Source organism: Argopecten irradians, chromosome 1, assembly GCF_041381155.1.
Source record: "Argopecten irradians isolate NY chromosome 1, Ai_NY, whole genome shotgun sequence".
NCBI lineage: Eukaryota > Metazoa > Mollusca > Bivalvia > Pectinida > Pectinidae > Argopecten > Argopecten irradians.
In genome coordinates, this window is record NC_091134.1 from 46,946,428 (window position 1) to 46,965,327 (window position 18,900).

General features: G+C 34.0%; 1 protein-coding gene across 2 annotated transcripts in view; it reads right to left on the minus strand.

Annotated features, from left to right (window-relative positions):
• LOC138330201 (inositol polyphosphate 5-phosphatase OCRL-like) overlaps positions 1–18,900 on the minus strand; it is a 47,566-nt gene that overhangs the window by 17,876 nt on the left and 10,790 nt on the right. For both annotated transcript variants that reach the window (XM_069277658.1, XM_069277650.1), the window contains 19 exons: positions 18,231–18,417; positions 17,581–17,745; positions 15,990–16,097; positions 15,714–15,828; positions 14,901–15,017; positions 14,585–14,692; positions 14,028–14,098; positions 13,592–13,703; positions 13,122–13,231; positions 12,678–12,813; positions 12,263–12,373; positions 11,864–11,932; positions 11,494–11,590; positions 11,024–11,153; positions 9,603–9,708; positions 9,024–9,140; positions 8,472–8,556; positions 7,751–7,878; positions 1,044–1,155 (listed from right to left, as the gene is read on the minus strand). In XM_069277658.1, the coding sequence (XP_069133759.1) occupies positions 1,044–1,155; positions 7,751–7,878; positions 8,472–8,556; positions 9,024–9,140; positions 9,603–9,708; positions 11,024–11,153; positions 11,494–11,590; positions 11,864–11,932; positions 12,263–12,373; positions 12,678–12,813; positions 13,122–13,231; positions 13,592–13,703; positions 14,028–14,098; positions 14,585–14,692; positions 14,901–15,017; positions 15,714–15,828; positions 15,990–16,097; positions 17,581–17,745; positions 18,231–18,417 (2,184 nt within the window). The remainder of the gene's footprint in view (positions 1–1,043; positions 1,156–7,750; positions 7,879–8,471; positions 8,557–9,023; positions 9,141–9,602; positions 9,709–11,023; positions 11,154–11,493; positions 11,591–11,863; positions 11,933–12,262; positions 12,374–12,677; positions 12,814–13,121; positions 13,232–13,591; positions 13,704–14,027; positions 14,099–14,584; positions 14,693–14,900; positions 15,018–15,713; positions 15,829–15,989; positions 16,098–17,580; positions 17,746–18,230; positions 18,418–18,900) is intronic.

Below are 18,900 nucleotides of genomic sequence, written 5' to 3' on the forward strand. Positions count from 1 at the left end.
TTGTGATTTCCGTTTCAAAGCATTTCCGCGGAATTAAATTTAGCTGATTGAAAATTGAATAGAAATATTCTTGAATATAATCGTGCAAGAATGGTGAAAGATATTAATTCGTGGAGATAAACTTTTGCGAATATATCTGGACAGCGGAATTTGTGAAAATAAATCTTGTGCGAAAGAAAGCAGTTAATCAATTCCTGTTATACGTTATTGTTCTTTTAAGTATTGTTCTTAGGTACGTCAATGAATTTCTGAATATTTTGTGGATATTTAGAATTTCAGTGACAATGTGAAGATAAACGACTTGGGAAAGTTAAATGCTATACATTAAATAAACATTTCAAAGTATCCAAAATCAATGAAGTCAAAAGAGTGTAAAATCAATGTCCTAGACACCATGCACATAAGATGTAAAAGAAAGTAAATAAAAACAATCTTTTACTATGAAAACATCTATAAAGTTGGGGCATATACGTCACAGATTTATCAGAGATTTCCTGTGGAACTCTAATATCCAAATCTTCAAGACCAACTCTAATATCCAAATCTTCAAGACCAATTGATGTATTTCACATATGTTTCAAAGAACTGTCAACTGATCATCAACATCTTTGAGTTAAAGTGTTCTGGAATCACCCTAAAATCCTACAAAACTACTGAATATATATAGTAGCATATATGTAAAGGTGATAATATATCTGTTTACTTGTTTTCCAAGGGTAGCAAAATCTCATTCACGTAATAGATTGAGATTTGAATTGGTTTCAAAATCAATTGTTTTACATATTTTACACCTCCCAAATGTCTTAGTATTTTTACTTTCCAAATCTGGTAATATATAGATCTTACTTTATACACACCACAATAAATAAATCTGAATACCAAAATTGGAAATTCTTTGTATAAATTTATCTCCCGTCGGAATTCTGTGCAATACATTCTGGTCTCTCTTGACGATTTCCTCGTCAAATTCTGTCCCATTTTTCCTGACTATGAAATGGAAGCTACATCTATAAGCCAGTTGGGAATAAATCATGTATACCAACCTAGGAGCTTCACGTCCAAGTTGTTATCACTTGTGTGGGTAAGCAGTTCTCGTAGAAACGCACATAAATACCGGAACACGTTTCTGTGGCACTCTGGGATTTGTGCTATCACCTACAACATGAAAGAAGAGATAGGGACATTTTAACATATCAGATATGATAATCCTCATTTGTAATTGACATGGACGTGTGTGTTTAAGGGTCGCAGCCAAATGGCACCACCAGTACTATAGGTGTTTAATAAAACATTCCCATGTCTCCAACATCTTCACCAAGCATTTGACCATTGGTTAACTGTGAATATATATTTTATAATGTTAGAAGGATTATTCACAAGTATTATCACTGATAAACAAAAACACTTGTCCGAAATGACCATATGTTTTTGAAGACAATTAAAACCTGTCTGTGAATTAAACTCCTCTGTTCAATACACATGTATAGATATTGCCGTAGACACATCTTAAATAATGTTGGCAAAATTTAAAACATTTACAAAATAAAACAATTTAGCAAATTAGTTTCCTACTAGTAGCAGTCTAGAAAGTGTAGGTCAAATGTTGGAAGAAATTTGACACAATCTGTTGCAATGCCTAGAATTAACCTATGAATTGAAGTGACAAGAAGAGTTTCAGATATTGTTTAAACAAACCTAATGCGTGGAAGGATGGGGCTAAAGCACAGAAAATGTTTTCCTCTAGGTCAAATTAAAGATCAGAATGTAGGGTACAGCAAACTTATCTTTATACACAATACATAGTCTTGTTTATGTTAACTTGTCTACCTCAAGTAAGAAATTCCTGCCAAAATAGTGTAATAGATAAAGTGTGGACAAAGAATGTGTGAAGATGGACTGATATTTCAATAAAATGTAAACCATAGGCCTTCCGAACAACTTCTCTTGTTAGCTAGAGGACTTACTAGTCTGTACTGTATACATTAAGATACATATACATGATCTGTATCTATAAACATGCATGTTAAAATGTCTCAAGATGAGCCAACAACAGTGCATTTCTACATATAAGTAAGCATTGAAGGTTTAAAACTTGAATAACAAAATCAATAGATTTAGATGTAACTATGCTCATGCTCTAAAATTAGCTCAATTTTTCCCTGCTTAATATGAAAAATGTGTTTTCCACACTTCCAATACTTCTAGATATTTTCCAGACTAATTTTTCTTGATCAATACATGGTGATGTATTTCTCATAAATCATTCAGCCAAAGCTCACAAGCACCAAATATGCAGCGAGAGAAACATAAGGATCAAGTTTGTACACAGCTGTGTTTCTGTTTGTAATTTTTCACTGTCAAGACTTCCTCCTCCCAATAACTTAGGTTAAAAGGTCAATACATAATTACATGAATGATACTTTTTACACTTCTCTTTATTTCCAAAAAAAAACCCAACCTATTCATCAAATACTTATTCATCTTTTTGAAAAGTAACTCAAGAATGTTTCAAGATGAAGGTGATTATCTTTACAACATCAATTGTAAAATTAGGACATATATATTTTTTACTAACGGTACTCAGATGTCATTTCTGTATCATAATATATACTTTGTTAATTAAGATTTTTTTTCTTCATTTTTTATGATCGGATTTAAATGTGATTTTTATGAGAAATTGAGAAAAAATAAGAGATTGGTTTTTGATCAGTCAATGTTATTTTAAAATTATAAAGAAATTCCTTGACTTTGGCCGTCATTTTGTCTTCAATTTTGCAGGCAAGATGTGGAAGTCTAAGAGTCTATCAAGATACCTTATCCACTCAGTTATATCAGTCCAATAGTGAATTAGTACAGATAACTTATCCTTTTTGCCAATGAAACTGGGAGGGGTACAAGGGGTTACTAATGAAATTTCTGACAGTCACATGGCCACTGTGCAGTGACTATATAAGTAGAGGAAGCCTCTGGTACCTAGTTGCACACATTTACTAGATCACTGCATCCCAAAAAGCAAAATTGGCAAACCAGGTCACATTTGAAAGATAAAATATCAAGACACCTTTTCCACTTGACTACTGCATTGCAGAGGCTATTGGTAAAACATATCATGGACTTGTAAATTCACTTAGTCACTGCAGCACAGGGGTGGGTTACCAATCATTGGTAAAACATATCATGGACTTGTAAATTCACTTTGTCACTGCAGCACAGGGGTGGGTTACCAATCATTGGTAAAACATATCATGGACTTGTAAATTCACTTAGTCACTGCAGCACAGGGTGGGTTACCAATCAATGGTAAAACATATCATGGACTTGTAAATTCACTTAGTCACTGCAGCACAGGGGTGGGTTACCAATCATTGGTAAAACATATCATGGACTTGTAAATTCACTTAGTCACTGCAGCACAGGGGTGGGTTACCAATCATTGGTAAAACATATCATGGACTTGTAAATTCACTTAGTCACTGCAGCACAGGGGTGGGTTACCAATCATTGGTAAAACATATCATGGACTTGTAAATTCACTTAGTCACTGCAGCACAGGGGTGGGTTACCAATCAATGCAATGGTTCTATTTATTCATTATTAAGAAAAAATCATTTAAAAATGAAATATTTTGGTAGTAAGTGTACCTTACCTTTATTTCCTAAAAAAAAAACCCACCCAAGCAAAATTGAAAGAACTTATAGCCTTCACTTCGCCTCACTAAGTAAAGGTAAACAAATATAGCCTCTACTATCCCTTAACATATCCATCGACCATATCTCATTGAAATTGGTGATCATTCACAGGTTTTAGGGAGTGGAAACAAATTGGCCAATCAAAATGGACTGTTCCTATTTAATATGCACAATGAAACAAGGATGACAGTAGTAAGTGTACTTGGTCTCAGAGGTCCTTTAACAACATCTACTGACAGCATTTCATTGGATTTGGTTGACATTTACAGTCTTTTGAGAGTTGAACCAAAAGTGTAACAGACGTACACAGACTTGTAAATTCCCACAGGGGTCACAGCAGCACAGGGTGTGGTACCAATCAATTGGTAAAACATATCATGGACTTGTAAATTCACTTAGTCACTGCACACAGGGGTGGGTTACCCCAAAACATTGGTAACCAATCATGGGACTGGGTAAATTCACTTATCACGTGCAGCAACAGGGGTGTTAATTAAAACAATATCATGGACTTGTAAATTCAGTCACTGCAGCACAGGGGTGGGTTACCAATCATTGGTAAAACATATCATGGACTTGTAAATTCACTTAGTCACTGCAGCACAGGGGTGGGTTACAATCATTGGTAAAAACATATCATGGACTTATAAATTCACTTTAGTCACTGCAGCACAGGGGTGGGTATACACTGTAAAACATATCATGGACTTGTAAATTCACTTAGTCACTGCAGCACAGGGTGGGTTACCAATCATTGGTAAAACATATCATGGACTTGTAAATTCACTTTGTCAACTGCAGCACAGGGGTAGTTACCATTTTGTAATCAAATATCACTTTAATGGAAGTAAATCGATCGATTTTAAAAATAAGAACGCACAGCTTATCCAAAGTTTGGTTTTATATCGAAAATATACAAGAAATCTTAGGTAAAAACGGTTTGAAATGCAAATTAACCCAAATTGGTATATCCCCTGTTTCAATAGAAGAAAAACGCAGGGAAATAAAAAGTTTCATTGTTTTTTTATTGTATATGATGACCTATATGACTCTTTCATATGTACATATGTAGGATAGAACTATTCCACCCGAGGGTACAGAATTTTGGGTCAGAACCGAGGCTTGCCAAGGTTTTTGACCCAAAATTCTGCACCCGAGGGTGAAATAGTTCTATTCTACATAATTTACATATGAAATAGTTATTTTCTCACATTGCTTGTCGAATTACTTGCACGAAAGGTTAGGCAACCATTTTGTAATAAAACCTTAACTTCTTAAATAATCGATCGATTTTAAAAATAAGAACGCCATTCGAAAGAGCTTATCAAAGTTTGGTTTATATTGAAAATATAAACAAGAAATCTTAGGTAAAACGGTTTGAAATGCAAATTAAACAAATGAAATGGTAAATAAATCCGGCAAATCAATCGAAATAGAAGAAAAATGACGTCAACTGTGGCTGATATGACGTCATCTGATTGTTCGGCAATTGTGACGTCACAGCTATGTAAGATAGATTTATCTTACATAGCTGTCTTTCATGGGACAACTCTATCTTACATGGCTAGCAATGTAAGATAGATTTATCTTAAATAGCTGTCTTTCATGGGACAACTCTATCTTACATGGCTAGCTATGTGAGAAAATAAAGTACTTCTTCCCCCACGGACATTTCAGAAGAAAAAATCACAAGGTTTAGGAAGACTTATAAGTGAAATTAGTGTGCAAGATTATCCGTATTTTATGTGGTTTGATAGTGTGAGATTAGGATAAGCCCCACACCGTTAAGGAATGTGTGGCGAATTAGCATAATAATTTGTCTGCCCACAGTATTTAGAGGTCAACAGAGTTAGCAATGAGGCAACAGATTTGATACTTCACTTTTAATTTTATGTATACAGAGTACTGATATCCTTAAAGAACTCGTATAAGTTCTCCAACATCCTCCTTCAGACAGTTAGAAAGTATGATATAAACAATTATTAAGGGTTATCTTTCTTACATCTAGGATCTTTCTTAACAAACAACTAAGAAAATTTAATTTCACTTTACCTATTCATGTTTAAGCTTTTATAAGGAACATAACTGACTTGGACTGTTTGTGTGTTTTTTACAGTTTATATAATCAACATTTATTTGCCAATGCGGAGGGGGCATTTTCAATTTCAACAAAATTTTATTGATATTTTATTCCTCAAACAGAGAGGACATCAGGTTACATCTATTTAAGTCCTTTATTGTAGATAGCTGTATATCATTGTGTGCGTCAAGATTACTAGTCTAAAATTAACCAACTGAACTAAAAAGTTCTCTGTAGCCATGATGTATATTGTGGCTAGTATTTGCTATATTACATTTTCACCCTCTAATTAGAAAGAATTTGAGTTTCCAAGGGTAACAACAACAACAGTCCCTATATGGGAGCCAATGTAACGGAGTTCATGATTTTCACTTAAACATATTCACTCCAATATAGGGGATCAAACTTAGGCCCTCTGGATTACTAGTCTGAAGCTCAACCTACCTGGGTATCAACGTAAAGAGAAGTTCTCTAGCTGAAAGAAGTATTCCCCCAGGTTACAAAGTAGATATTAGTGTATTTGAGTATCAAGTACATTGTATACAAAGCACAGACATGTGTTGTAAATATCTGTCAATCTCAAATTAATGGTACCTAGATCATACTAATGATACAAATTACCAGGTACCTGTTGTGCTAACTGTGTAATAATCCAAATACCTAATTTACATAGCCGAGTATGGCATTACTGTATAATCAGAGATGCTAGTGCTCTATATGGATACCTATATACTTTGTGGATACCTCTATTGTGGAATATTGGCCTGCATGTTGTAAACACATGATATTATGGTATTTGTGCACTAAAGACCCCCCTTGTATAGTGTTACCTGTGTATTGTAAACATTTGTATATAATGGTACCTATTGAATGAGGGTACCTGCACATTATAGACCCTTGTATCTTGTATGTCATACAATAATCGACCTATTTTCAGGTGTATAGGGTTGGTTATCAACCCGAGTAAGTGGTATATCCCGAGACCGGAGGCCAAGGGTTATATCATCTTCGAGGGTTGATAACTCGTCACATACACCTGAAACTGGATAACTGTTTCATTATATGACATTTACATGATATTACCCTGGCTGTTCAAAAGGACTTCACTACAATAAACAGGATGATATTTGCAAATTTTTGTTCTTACAAAGGTAGTTTATCCATTACATGTAGTATATGGTAATTTACGTGTATATTGTATAGACCTGTATATTGTACATACCTGTATATTGTCGATACCTTTACACTTTTTAGATATCTGTATATTGTATATACGTGTATATTATAGATACCTGTATATTGTATATACCTGTATATTGTAGATACCTTTACAATTTTTGTATATCTGTATATGGTATATACGTGTATATTGTATATACGTGTATAGTATAGATACCTGTATATTGTAGATACCTGTATATTGTAGATATACCTTTACAATTTTTATATATCTGTATATTGTATATACGTGTATATTGTAGATACCTGTATATTGTATATACCTGTATATTGTAGATACCTTTACAATTTTTATATATCTGTATATGGTATATACATGTATATTGTAAATACCTGTATATTGTATACATGTATACCGGTACATTGTAGATACCTTTACAATTTTTTTATATCTGTATATGGTATATACGTGTATATTGTAGATACCTGTATATTGTATATATCTGTATATTGTAGATACCTGTATATTGTAGATACCTGTATATTGTATATACCTGTATATTGTAGATACCTTTACAATTTTTATATATCTGTATATGGTATATACGTGTATATTGTAGATACCTGTATATTGTAGATACCTGTATATTGTAGATATCTTTACAATTTTTATATATTAGTATATGGTATATACATGTATGTGTATATTATAGATACCTGTATATTGTAGATACCTGTATATTGTAGATATACCTTTACTATTTTTAGATATCTGTATATTTTAACACCTGTAGGTACCTACCTGTTTACATAACATGTAGTTGCGTGAACACTCCAGACATCGCTGATATACACTACAAGGAATTACTGGATCAGGCAGGCACTTTAAGAACAGTAATAAGGTCGCTGCAACGGAATGGATACTTCCCGCTGATATATAGGTCAGGGTCACAATGACAAAGCTATATCCAGGTCCAGATTATTGTTACATGATTAACCAAAGATACATTGACAAAAGCAAAATCAATGCTACTAATATAATAACAGAATCTTAACCTTCCTTTGGGACCTGACAAAGAAATCACAACTGGAAGAGAAATTCATGAATGTCAAAAACAACTGTTGTTGTCATGGTCAAGAATGTATTGTTTTCACTTGCTGAATTCAAAGCTATGTGTTGAAGGGTTTCTTCTTGTAGATAAGTAGCTACCTTATAAAAAGTTTGTTACATGATGTTAACGCAATGAGGATAAAGCATCCACAACAATGTGGTATCCATTGTCAAATATTGTTGTGTAAGAAAGACAACCTCTAAGAAATTGAATGCAGAACTTCACACTTTTCTGGTATATCGCCACCTCTCATTACAAAGCCATTAACCTAACCAACTACACTATATTGATAGTCACAAATAATGAGAGGCATAGACATTTATTGAAAAATCATGGCTCAGTCTAAAATATGCGAGTTAAAAAGGAAATATCAGACTACACAAAGTACTATTACTCAGAGTGAAAGGATACGTATGGTGTCAGGAACTCCTGTGTCTAGACAATCTCGGATCTTGGCAACATCGGTCTGTAGTCCAGATCTCTCAAACAATCCAGGCTGTTACAAACAGAAGTTAACAGACTTTATAGGTGTAAATATTGATAACATATCAATATAATACAAAGGATTTTTATTGAATTGATAGAAGATGAATTCAACTAAATCAAAAAATATTTAGAGAATATTAAGCTACTGTATTCACAGAGTCCATATTTTACAGTCCCCTAAACCAAACCTATTCAGGAGGGCTTAATTTCGCAGAACAGCAATTCATGTACATGCAATATTCATAGATCAATAAAAAATTTATTTTGTCAATGTTTTTAAAATATTTTTAATGCAATAAATTTTGAGTTGAGAGTGGTGCAATTTTGGATAGGGTACACAGTAAACAATTATGTTGGTACGATAATGTAACAATTATTTCTTGTTTTGAATGTTTTGATTTCGAAAAAACCGGAAATATTTGTTTGCTATACAGTATAAAAGAAGTATGATTACCATACATTATACAGGATACCAACCTCTTGTTTACCGGCTTTCCATATATGATCTACCAGTCTCCAGATTTCTTTAGGAATGGCATACAATCTCCCTCCTGATGCTGTTAGGTCCCGCTTCTCTAGACTTCCTGGCTGCTCCTAAGGAAACAAAGAAAGAGAAAAAAATAATCTTTACCTAAACATTTCCATCTTTTTATAAACAGTATATTTTATAATTTATTGTTGAAAGTGTTTTATCAGTAAGGCAGATAATTGGACAGAATGGTTTGTTCTGACCTTCAAATGCCTTTTATATAGAAGATTCTTTGGTTGGTTTTCCTTTAATCTTCCATAAACAGTCAAGGTCAACTGTGGATGTACATGATTGTGTATATGATTGTGTATATAAATGAAAAACAAACTAAATTGTGGTTAAGAATATGTTCTTATGTATATATGGACATCATAACCATTCTACCACTGTGACTCAATGTTGGAGAGCTAATTGTAGAACATCATGTCTGACACTTTAACCAGCTAGGCAAACAGTAAACATCACAACATAATCATGTCCAGACCAACATCAATTCATATTTTGATTCTCCAATAATAATCACTTACAATTTCAATCAGTTGAGCGACAGGAACTTCCTTGATAGGCCCATGCATCTGTATAAGTGCCTGTATGGACGAGCCAAAGGAACTAGGAATGTAGCCTCCTCCAACGGTTATGTAATCAGTGTTAAGGATAGTTTTTGCATATTAATTATTCTATTGAAACACAAGAGCTGTTGGAGAACAGCAAAGCTCGCCTATTCAGAAGGAGTTGATGTTCAAGTATTTACTATTTACAAATATCAAGCAGTGCCCTCAGTCTATATTATTTTGCCTCTAACAGAAGTTGAAATGTCTTCTTTTGCAGTATAAATTTTTTTATGGTAAACACAGACAATGTTATGAGTCTATGTGAAAAATAATGGCATCTTTTTTGCAATCAAGTGAAGATGAAATACATGAAATAGCACTTAAAAATAAACTACCACAAGTTTAAATAGGAATTGCCAGACACTTTATGCAACTAATTTACTGAAAAATTATACTGTGGAAAATGTTCACTTATTTCCCAATTATGAAAATTGAAATTGTACAGAAAGAAATGTAAATCTACTAAGTTTTGCTAATGAATTTTTCAGGTATCTTATTAGAGAGTTCAAAATTAGAAATACACTACATGTACTGGTGTGAGAGAATGAAGGCCTGTGTTAAAATATTTGTATTGACTTAAGCTTAAACAATATTAATTGACAAAATAGAAACTTGCTCAAAAACTTAAACATGGAAATATGAGAAATTAACAGACTCAAAAACACCCTAAAGGGCCACAAATTGGTTGTATTATCACGTTCAGCATCCATACACATTAGCAAAATAAAATCATAAACATTTATGATGACTTATGCTTAAACAATTGACAAAATAGAAACTTGCTCAAAAACTTTAACATGGAAATATGAGAAATTAACAGACTCAAAAACACCCTAAAGGGCCACAAATTGGTTGTATTATCACGTTCAGCATCCACACACATTAGGAAAATAAAATCATAAATATTTATGATGACTTAAGCTTGAACAATTGACGAAACAGAAACTTGCTCAAAAACTTTAACGTGAAATGGGACGCCAACGCTGACGCCGACGCCGGGGTGACAACATTAGCTCCCCCTATTCTTCCAATAGGCGAGCTAATAAATTTAAACTTCCTTTTGTTTGCCAATCTGAACAAGCTTTACCATTTGGAAAAATGTTGTTGAAGTATTAGTTACATTGATCAGTAAAAACAAAAGGAAAGGAAAGAAAACAGCCATTGCAAAAATGATTGCCTTTAAATGTATAGACTAGCTACTACCCAGAACAATTACTGACATGATTTCTGTTTTTCTGTTTCCAATAGGCACATCATGTAATAGGAAATATAGTAAGAAATTCTCAGAATGTATCCTTCTTAAGAAATATGAAGGACAATTTGTTTAGCCAGTAAAGGATATGAAGAAGTCCTTGCCCCCGTGGAGATGTAGGACTAAGATGTCCTCGATTTTGTCCTCACCACTACTCAGCTTTCCTACAGAGTTTTCATCTACATAGGCCTTTAACTGGATCTCACAGCCCTCACCTGTAGAAAAGTCAGAGGATGGTGGTCAAACAACAATTCCTCTAATATCTTCAAAAGCTAATCTTACACTTCAGATATTTAGGCAAAATATTTCTAGTGTCTTCAAAATGTTATAGTCATAGTTTATCTTACAGTTCAAATATTTAGGAGTGTGTGTGTGATTCAATTAACATCCCATTAACAGCTAGGGTCATGTAATATTAAGTTAAAATCATATTTAAATGGAAGGTATCAAAATTGCTCAAAGACTCTGAAGCAGAGTTCATAATATGATTTTCTTATAACATATAGGCAATAAGTTTAATATTGATCTGGTATACTTATTAAATCTCATATTTACCTGGAACTACAACAGACTGTGTGGGCGTGACTTCCATCCATGGTCGACAGTGACTTGTCTCGTCAAGTTTCTTAATGAACTCGAAAGTCACAGGTACCTACAAAAGTTCAAATTATTAAATCAATCAGCTGTGAAGTAAACAAATGCCACCTTCCTGAAAAAAGTACAGCACCATCATATACCACTGAAATATAGTTGAATCGTGTAAACCACAGCTTGTACAGTAGTTCAAAGTTTCCTACTTTTACATCAAAACTTGACACTTCATCTGAAAGTAAACTGATTTAACTCAAACACTTTGATAACTTTGATCACAATCCCTCTTGGCCTTGATATAATGAGGTTTCTGCATTTAATGTAACACCCATACCTGTCCTGTGTTCTCCACTATCAAACTCTGTACTTGAGCTTCCATAAACTTCAAATCTTGAAAAACAAACTGAAAAGTAGAAGTTCAGCCATTAATCTCAACAAAAGCTATGACAATAAATCACTTCTGAATCATATAAATACAAAATATTAAGAAAACTGTAATAGCAAAAATTTGAATTTTTTACACATCAAAAAAAGGATAAAAAGTAGTAAATTAAACCATATCAGCAATTTAAAATCAATGAAGTACTTTAGAAATTAAATTTCAACAGATATTTTCCCTATACACATATTTGATTAATCAAATAGGAAAATACGTTCAATTGTATTTCCCACTGCATGTGATTTTTGGAACATTTCAATTGATTGTTTTAATACATCATTACACTAGACTTACATCTGTTTTACTGAGTTTTACTTGGGGCAGGTATTCATTTTCCAGTCGGTCTAACTGTTTCATAATGTCCTCATACACCCTTTTGGATTTCTCTTCATCAATAACTTTAATCTGCAACAGAGAAAATAATGAAGCATCTTGCTGATCACATTTACCCTGCCTCCTTCAAGCATGTGGTTTTAGAAGGAAAAATCTGTCAGTCCTAAATTTTATGAAAAAAGTCTTCCTTTGATTTTACCAGATTAAAGATAATTTAGGTATCTAAAAAGTTATGTCTTCATACAACAGTCTAGCTTATTTCCCCTTGTGTTGGAACTAGTTTGACCAACTGTTTACCTCAACCTGTGGTCTCTGGATATATTACATATACAATATTACACCAATATACTTATCATTAAATTATGATTGTACTTACATCTACATCAAAGAGAGCCGACACAGGTTTGTGGTCGCTGACTTTCAAGTCCTGGTGACTACGGTAGGCCTTCAGTCTGATGTCTGGGCCTTTGAACAGTACTCTATCACACCAGGCTGGAGCTCGACATTTCTCACTGATAACCAAATCAAAAGATCAGCCACTAGGCCATATTTCAATATCAATTTTATAACTACGTATAAATACATGTACAGCTATGCATAACATGTTATCGCTTAAGAAAAATGTCCTAACCCCTGTGCATCACTTCTTTAATGGTGTACTGTTCAACAAATCATGAATTTTTGGAGTACAATAGACATCTTGGTAAAATATCCGAAACAAGTTTAGAAAAGGCACTGCTGATAGATAGTTCTGAACATTTAAGGTTTCCTTAAATACTTTTTTTAATCAAGACGTCACGCTTCCTTTGACCAAGCATACCTGGTGTCCCAGTTGTCTGTACCGGTATCATATTTATAGGTCGGTTGGAATTCTAATTCTCCTTCTTGGTACCCCTCAAAAACATCTGTCCTCCCTAGCTGTCGGTGAAGCTACAGCAAGAATCAAAACAAGTGATAAATGATCTCGTTAATCTTTTACCTTTTTATTATCTTTAACTTGTGAACATAGACTGTGGGAAACATTACGCTTTGTGATGTTGCTACCCAATTCTTACATGAGTCAGTCAAGTAGAAAGGGACATCTCAAATTGAAATCTTGAGATAACCATATCAACCTCATTATTTTTCTCCTATTCTTTAAAGAAAAGGATAAGATTTCAGTTATCAGAAGCATTTACTAGAAAGATCCCATCTACAATGTGAACAGAAGAATCATTAAGTACTGTAAAAGGTAGATCCAAACTTCCTGTTACGCATATCGGTACTATTTAAGTTTTATATTGTTTTTACCTGGTCATAGCTGCGAAGGTCCTTATAGTGTTTCCTCTCAATGAGTTCCTTTACTGTAGTGATGTCCAGATCTGTTATTCTGTAGTTTAAATCTCCAATCCAAAACAGGACACTAAAAGGATAAATACATCCAGATTACACAATGCTAGGATAAGGTAGACTCTTTTCAAAAAGACATTTCTATAAGGATATAATTTTTCAGACATTGTGTATAAAAATCAGTTTTAGTAAAAAAAAAAGATTATTGAATACTAAGTTGAAATGTGACTAGCAAAAATGTAGGAGTCATTATTCTAAACAAAAATACTGACAAATGCAAGGTCTTATATAAGTACTAATGACAACTCCCCCATTAATAAGAATGTAAATTGTTTATCTACTTAAGTGTCATTCAACTTTATTCATTGTATGATGATTACAGCATGTATGTACTTACTCATGTTCTCGTAACTGAAGGGGTGGAACAAACTGTTTGAATCTCATCTTGGAATTTATGTCACGGTAGTCCTTTGAAAAAACACAAGGTGAAATGAAAACTGAAACAATACATTTTCAGTAACAGGTACAAAGTAATGTCTTTAGAGATACTCATTATGCTTGGTACTGTACTGTCTAGTAAAAATACATAAAGGTATGGATAAGCGGATCAGAAACACATAAAGACAGATACACGAACAGTAATATAGGCAGAAGAGCACTGGTCTTTGTTCATATAATTGCTTAAATTAAATTCTGCAAAACATTTGCATCAGAAACAATCTAAAACTCTGGTTTGCTTTGTTTTACATTCTACCCATATCCATGGTAACTAATAAATAAGAATGAGTATATTTAGGTGGCAAAGGCAAAATCTTCAACCAAAAACCAGCACATGGTAACCGTTCAATCCATGTTTCAAACTTGCAGAAAAGGAAAGTGTTAGTGTAGAGCCCTCTGAGTCACTCAGTAACTACAGCTCTGTACATTTCATTTGTCTTTTTATATATCATTTACCTGGTTTCTCCTCTCAAACTCCTCTTGATGCGCTGCTAAATGTGAATTGATGAAACATATAGATGTACCTTGGATGGAGAACCTTACGCCCACTCCTCCTTTGTTTCCCTGGAACAATCCAGACAATGAAAGAAAACACTTCTTACTATGTTTGTATAATTGGTCCTCATTCACCCAAAGATACTGCTGTATTCGTATATACATAATGTATAGCTAAACCATGTCATTCTTATAGGATTAGGATTAGTATATACATATATCAGACCCATGGTTCGTCAATGGAGGCTTTTAACAAAATAAAAGAGTTTGTACTCACCATGATACCCATAATCCCTGTTGCCACGTAGTCCGAGTCTACAAAGTGAACCTTGTGGGCATATTTTTCTTTAATGTACACGATCATCATTACACCAACTAAACGAATCAATTTCACCTGGAAGCAGAAAGCATTTTATTTATAGCAAGACACTATTTCAAATCACTAAAGCAAGCAATCACTAAAGCAAGATATAATTTCAAACAGCAGTGATCATGAGTTTTGGTTTGTGTTTAAAGATACTCCGTCGCCGAAAGAGTATAAACGATATTCATCATTTGAGCAATAATTATAAAATATCAAATAATTTATTTTTTTTGGCGCATGCGCTATCAGAACTTCATTCCATATAGGACATAGTGGCATGGAATTTTTGTAGGATGCAAGTTTTTGTTGTTGATATTTTTGTCTTGAAGTAAAATTAGAAGCTCAAACTTTTCAACGGTGGTAATGGTGTGAAGTAAGTAGCTTTTGTAACTGAAGAAAAATACTTAATCATCGGCTACTGTTTTTGATTCGAGAATAAATACTATTTGTCAGCGGTGGAGCATCTTTAATTGAGAATGTGCGAGGTTTAAGCAATGGAAAAAAGGCAAAAATTCCTGGATAAAAGCCATTGACCTAGACATAAGTTGACTTGAACAAGTAGAAATATTAAAAGTAAATGATCATGATTAAGCACACAACACCTGGCAAATGATGTGGTGCAAAGTAGAGACGCCTTGATCATTAGTCACTACAATGGTTTGAAACAAGGTTTCCAAAGAATAAATTCTCCAAAGACTTCTCTAATCTTCCAGAAGGTGAACTTACCTTTTTATAAAGTGATTTTGCAGGCAAACTTTTCCGTACCGCAGTTAACCATTCCGTCTCCTTTGCTGAATCACTAAAGATGTACGCTTGATTACTCAGATCTAGTTCTTGAAACCTATAGAAGCAAAAATATTTCATTAGTTTGAATTTTTATACAACATACACTATGGCAACTGTAAAAGTGATTTCACTTTCATTAAATGAACATTGGAAAAAGTTATAATAGTCTCATGAATTCTAAAATATTTTTTTTTTTTTTTTACAAGTATATATTACCCAATAGCAAATATATCTGGACAGTCCTGGTCGACATCCAGCCATTTCTTCAGTGATGACCCTGGTAGAGGTGACTGACCATTCACGTTCCACGTCCCACAAAACACCCTGTAGACACACCACATCTCATAAAATAGTAGACTGAGTCAATAATCTTCAACTTTTGAAAATTCTTGTACCGGTAAGTTTTTTATTTTCAATCTTACTTCAGCTGGAAAATGTCAAATTTCCCATATTCAAGTGATATTCTATAACTTAAAATCAATCTAAGATCACAAAATAATTAAATGATCCTTAATTCAATGATACATTGAAACATTTGTAACGCTGGTGAATACTAGCCGCAATATACTGCTCTGCTAGGAAGGAATTCTCTTAAGCGCGATAGGTTGAGCCTCAGACTAGTAACCCAGAGGTCCCGAAATCGATCCCTGGCAGAGGAAGTGATTATGTTTATCTCAGATCATGCACTCTGTTACAAATTCATCACTAAAATTTTATAACAAACTGTTCCTAAAAATATTTAGACAAGACGGCTAGAGAGCCTGAATCGCTTACCTGGTTTGTAATGCTGAGTCAATGAAGTCATGTTCTTAATACAGCTTCATTGTTTCTTTTCTGAAGGAATTGGAATAATTACTTCTAATTCCCCTATTGGACCCCACTCTTTCTGCTCCAGAGGGGTCAAAGCGAAAAATCACAAATTCTGTTACCCTTCCCCAGAGGATGTTTCTGGCCAAATTTGGTGACAGTCAATGCAGAAATCTATGACTAGTAGCGATTTAAAGAATTTACCTCTAATTCCCCTATTGGGCCCCGCCCCTCCTGCCCCCTGGGGGTCAGAACAAAAAGTTATACAAACTCTGTTCCTCTTCCCCCAAGGATCTTTCTGGCCAAATATGGTTACATTCCATGCAGAACTCTAGGACAAGTAGCGATTTAAAGGATTTACCTCTATCTCCTCTATTAGGCCCAGCCCATCCTGCCCCTGGGGGATCAAAGCCAATATTTATTTAAACTCTGTTCCCCTTCCCCCAATTATATTTCTGGCCAAATTTGGTTACAATCCACACAGAACTCCATGACTAGTAGCGATTTAAAGAATTTGCCTCTATTTCCCCTATTGGGCCCTGCCCCTCCTGCTACTGAGAGGTTACAGCCAAAGTTAATACAAACTCAATTCCCCCCCCCCCCCCCCCAAGGATATTTTTGTCCAAATTTGTTGTCAATCCATGCAGAACTCTAGGATTAGTAGCGATTTATTGGATTTACCACCATTTCCCCTTTTGGGAACAGCCCCTACTGCTCCCATGAGATTAAATCCAATATTTAATGAAACTCTGTTCCCCTTCTCCTAAGGATGTTTCTGGCCAAATTTGGTTACAATCCATGCAGAACTCTATGACTAGTAGTGATTTTTAAAAAATGTTGACGGACGCTGAGCCATGACATAAGCTCACCGGCCCTTTGGGCCAGGTCAGCTAAATATCTTAAAATGTGTTGGATCAATAATTGAGTAATAATCTCATTAATCACAAAATATGCCTGAAATTTTTGTTTAAATTCTTGGAAAAATAGTTGCTGTTCATACTTGAGAGTTTCTTTGTGTGTGAATTCTTCTTCCCTCTGATTCATTAAATGCCGTACAATATTCTCTCGTCCCGTGGCTGGTTTAATTCCCTCCACCAGCTCCACGCCCGACCCCCCCAGACCAAGCTGGTTGGTGATCCGTGATAAAGAGTCAGTCATGTCGGATCTGTAACACAGACATAGTAACTCACACAACCAAAGTCCTATATTAGCATTTCCTGCTGAAGTGAGGATTATAAATAACAGCTAATTTTAATCCTTGTAATATGCAAGTCTGAATATAACTTGGAGATATTTTTAAAGGTAACATATTGATATGTTGACTACAAACTATCATCTTTAGATCATAAGCTTATTGTTTGATACATTTATGTACATGGAGTGCATACATTACTTTTAATATTCATTGTGAACAGCTATCGAAATGAGGACTTTAACATTTTGGTAACATTATAATGTAATCCTTGTTATGTTAAACTAGAGTAGATCAGCTAGTAACCATTTCTTACATTCCTTACAGAAGGACTTTGGCTATAAAGCCATTGTATTTGACTATGACAAAACTTTTGTGCTATATATAAGCAAATGTTACCAAAGTCAAGTGTAGCAATAACTCTTGAATTATAAGTGAAACATTAAAAGTTTACTTACCCATCCAAATTGTCCAGAGAATCCTTGCTAAGACTCTTCCTAAGATTGCCTGGTGTATCATCCACTATAAGAGAATCTGTGAAATTATTTTCAAACCCAAAAGGAGTTGTCTCCCCTGAAGTAGTACCCTCGCCTGAACTGCCAGAATCTCTGTCTGCACAAAAAGCAGGGGCCTCAATTTTCTTAGCTGTAATATAAAAGTGAAAGTATTTCTAACAGGAAAACAGAAATAAAAGAAAATATCGTTTTAACATTAACTGTAACATTAATCATATAGCACCCTCTCTATAATGTATCTAGAAAATTTCCCATGCCATGATAAACATAAAATAGGGTAATGTTTAATTCATCATGCTTACATAAAATAAAACTTTTTTTCTGTTCTGATATACATGTTCTATCTATTTCAGAAAAGTTTCCTTGTACAAACACATTTTCCTGTTTGATTGGTGTTATTTTTTGAAGATATGAAGATTAACAAAGATAAACTGATATAAGGAAATAATTAACAAGTCCTATTTTGTTTGTCTTTTATTGTCTCCTTACTAGTAATACTGTATAGACTGGTGATCTATTGTCAGACTCAACACCTGTTGTTGTTTTACTTAAATCTCTTCTGAAATAAAATTCTTTCAGCAACATGCCGAAACAGGGAAACAAACTAAAAACA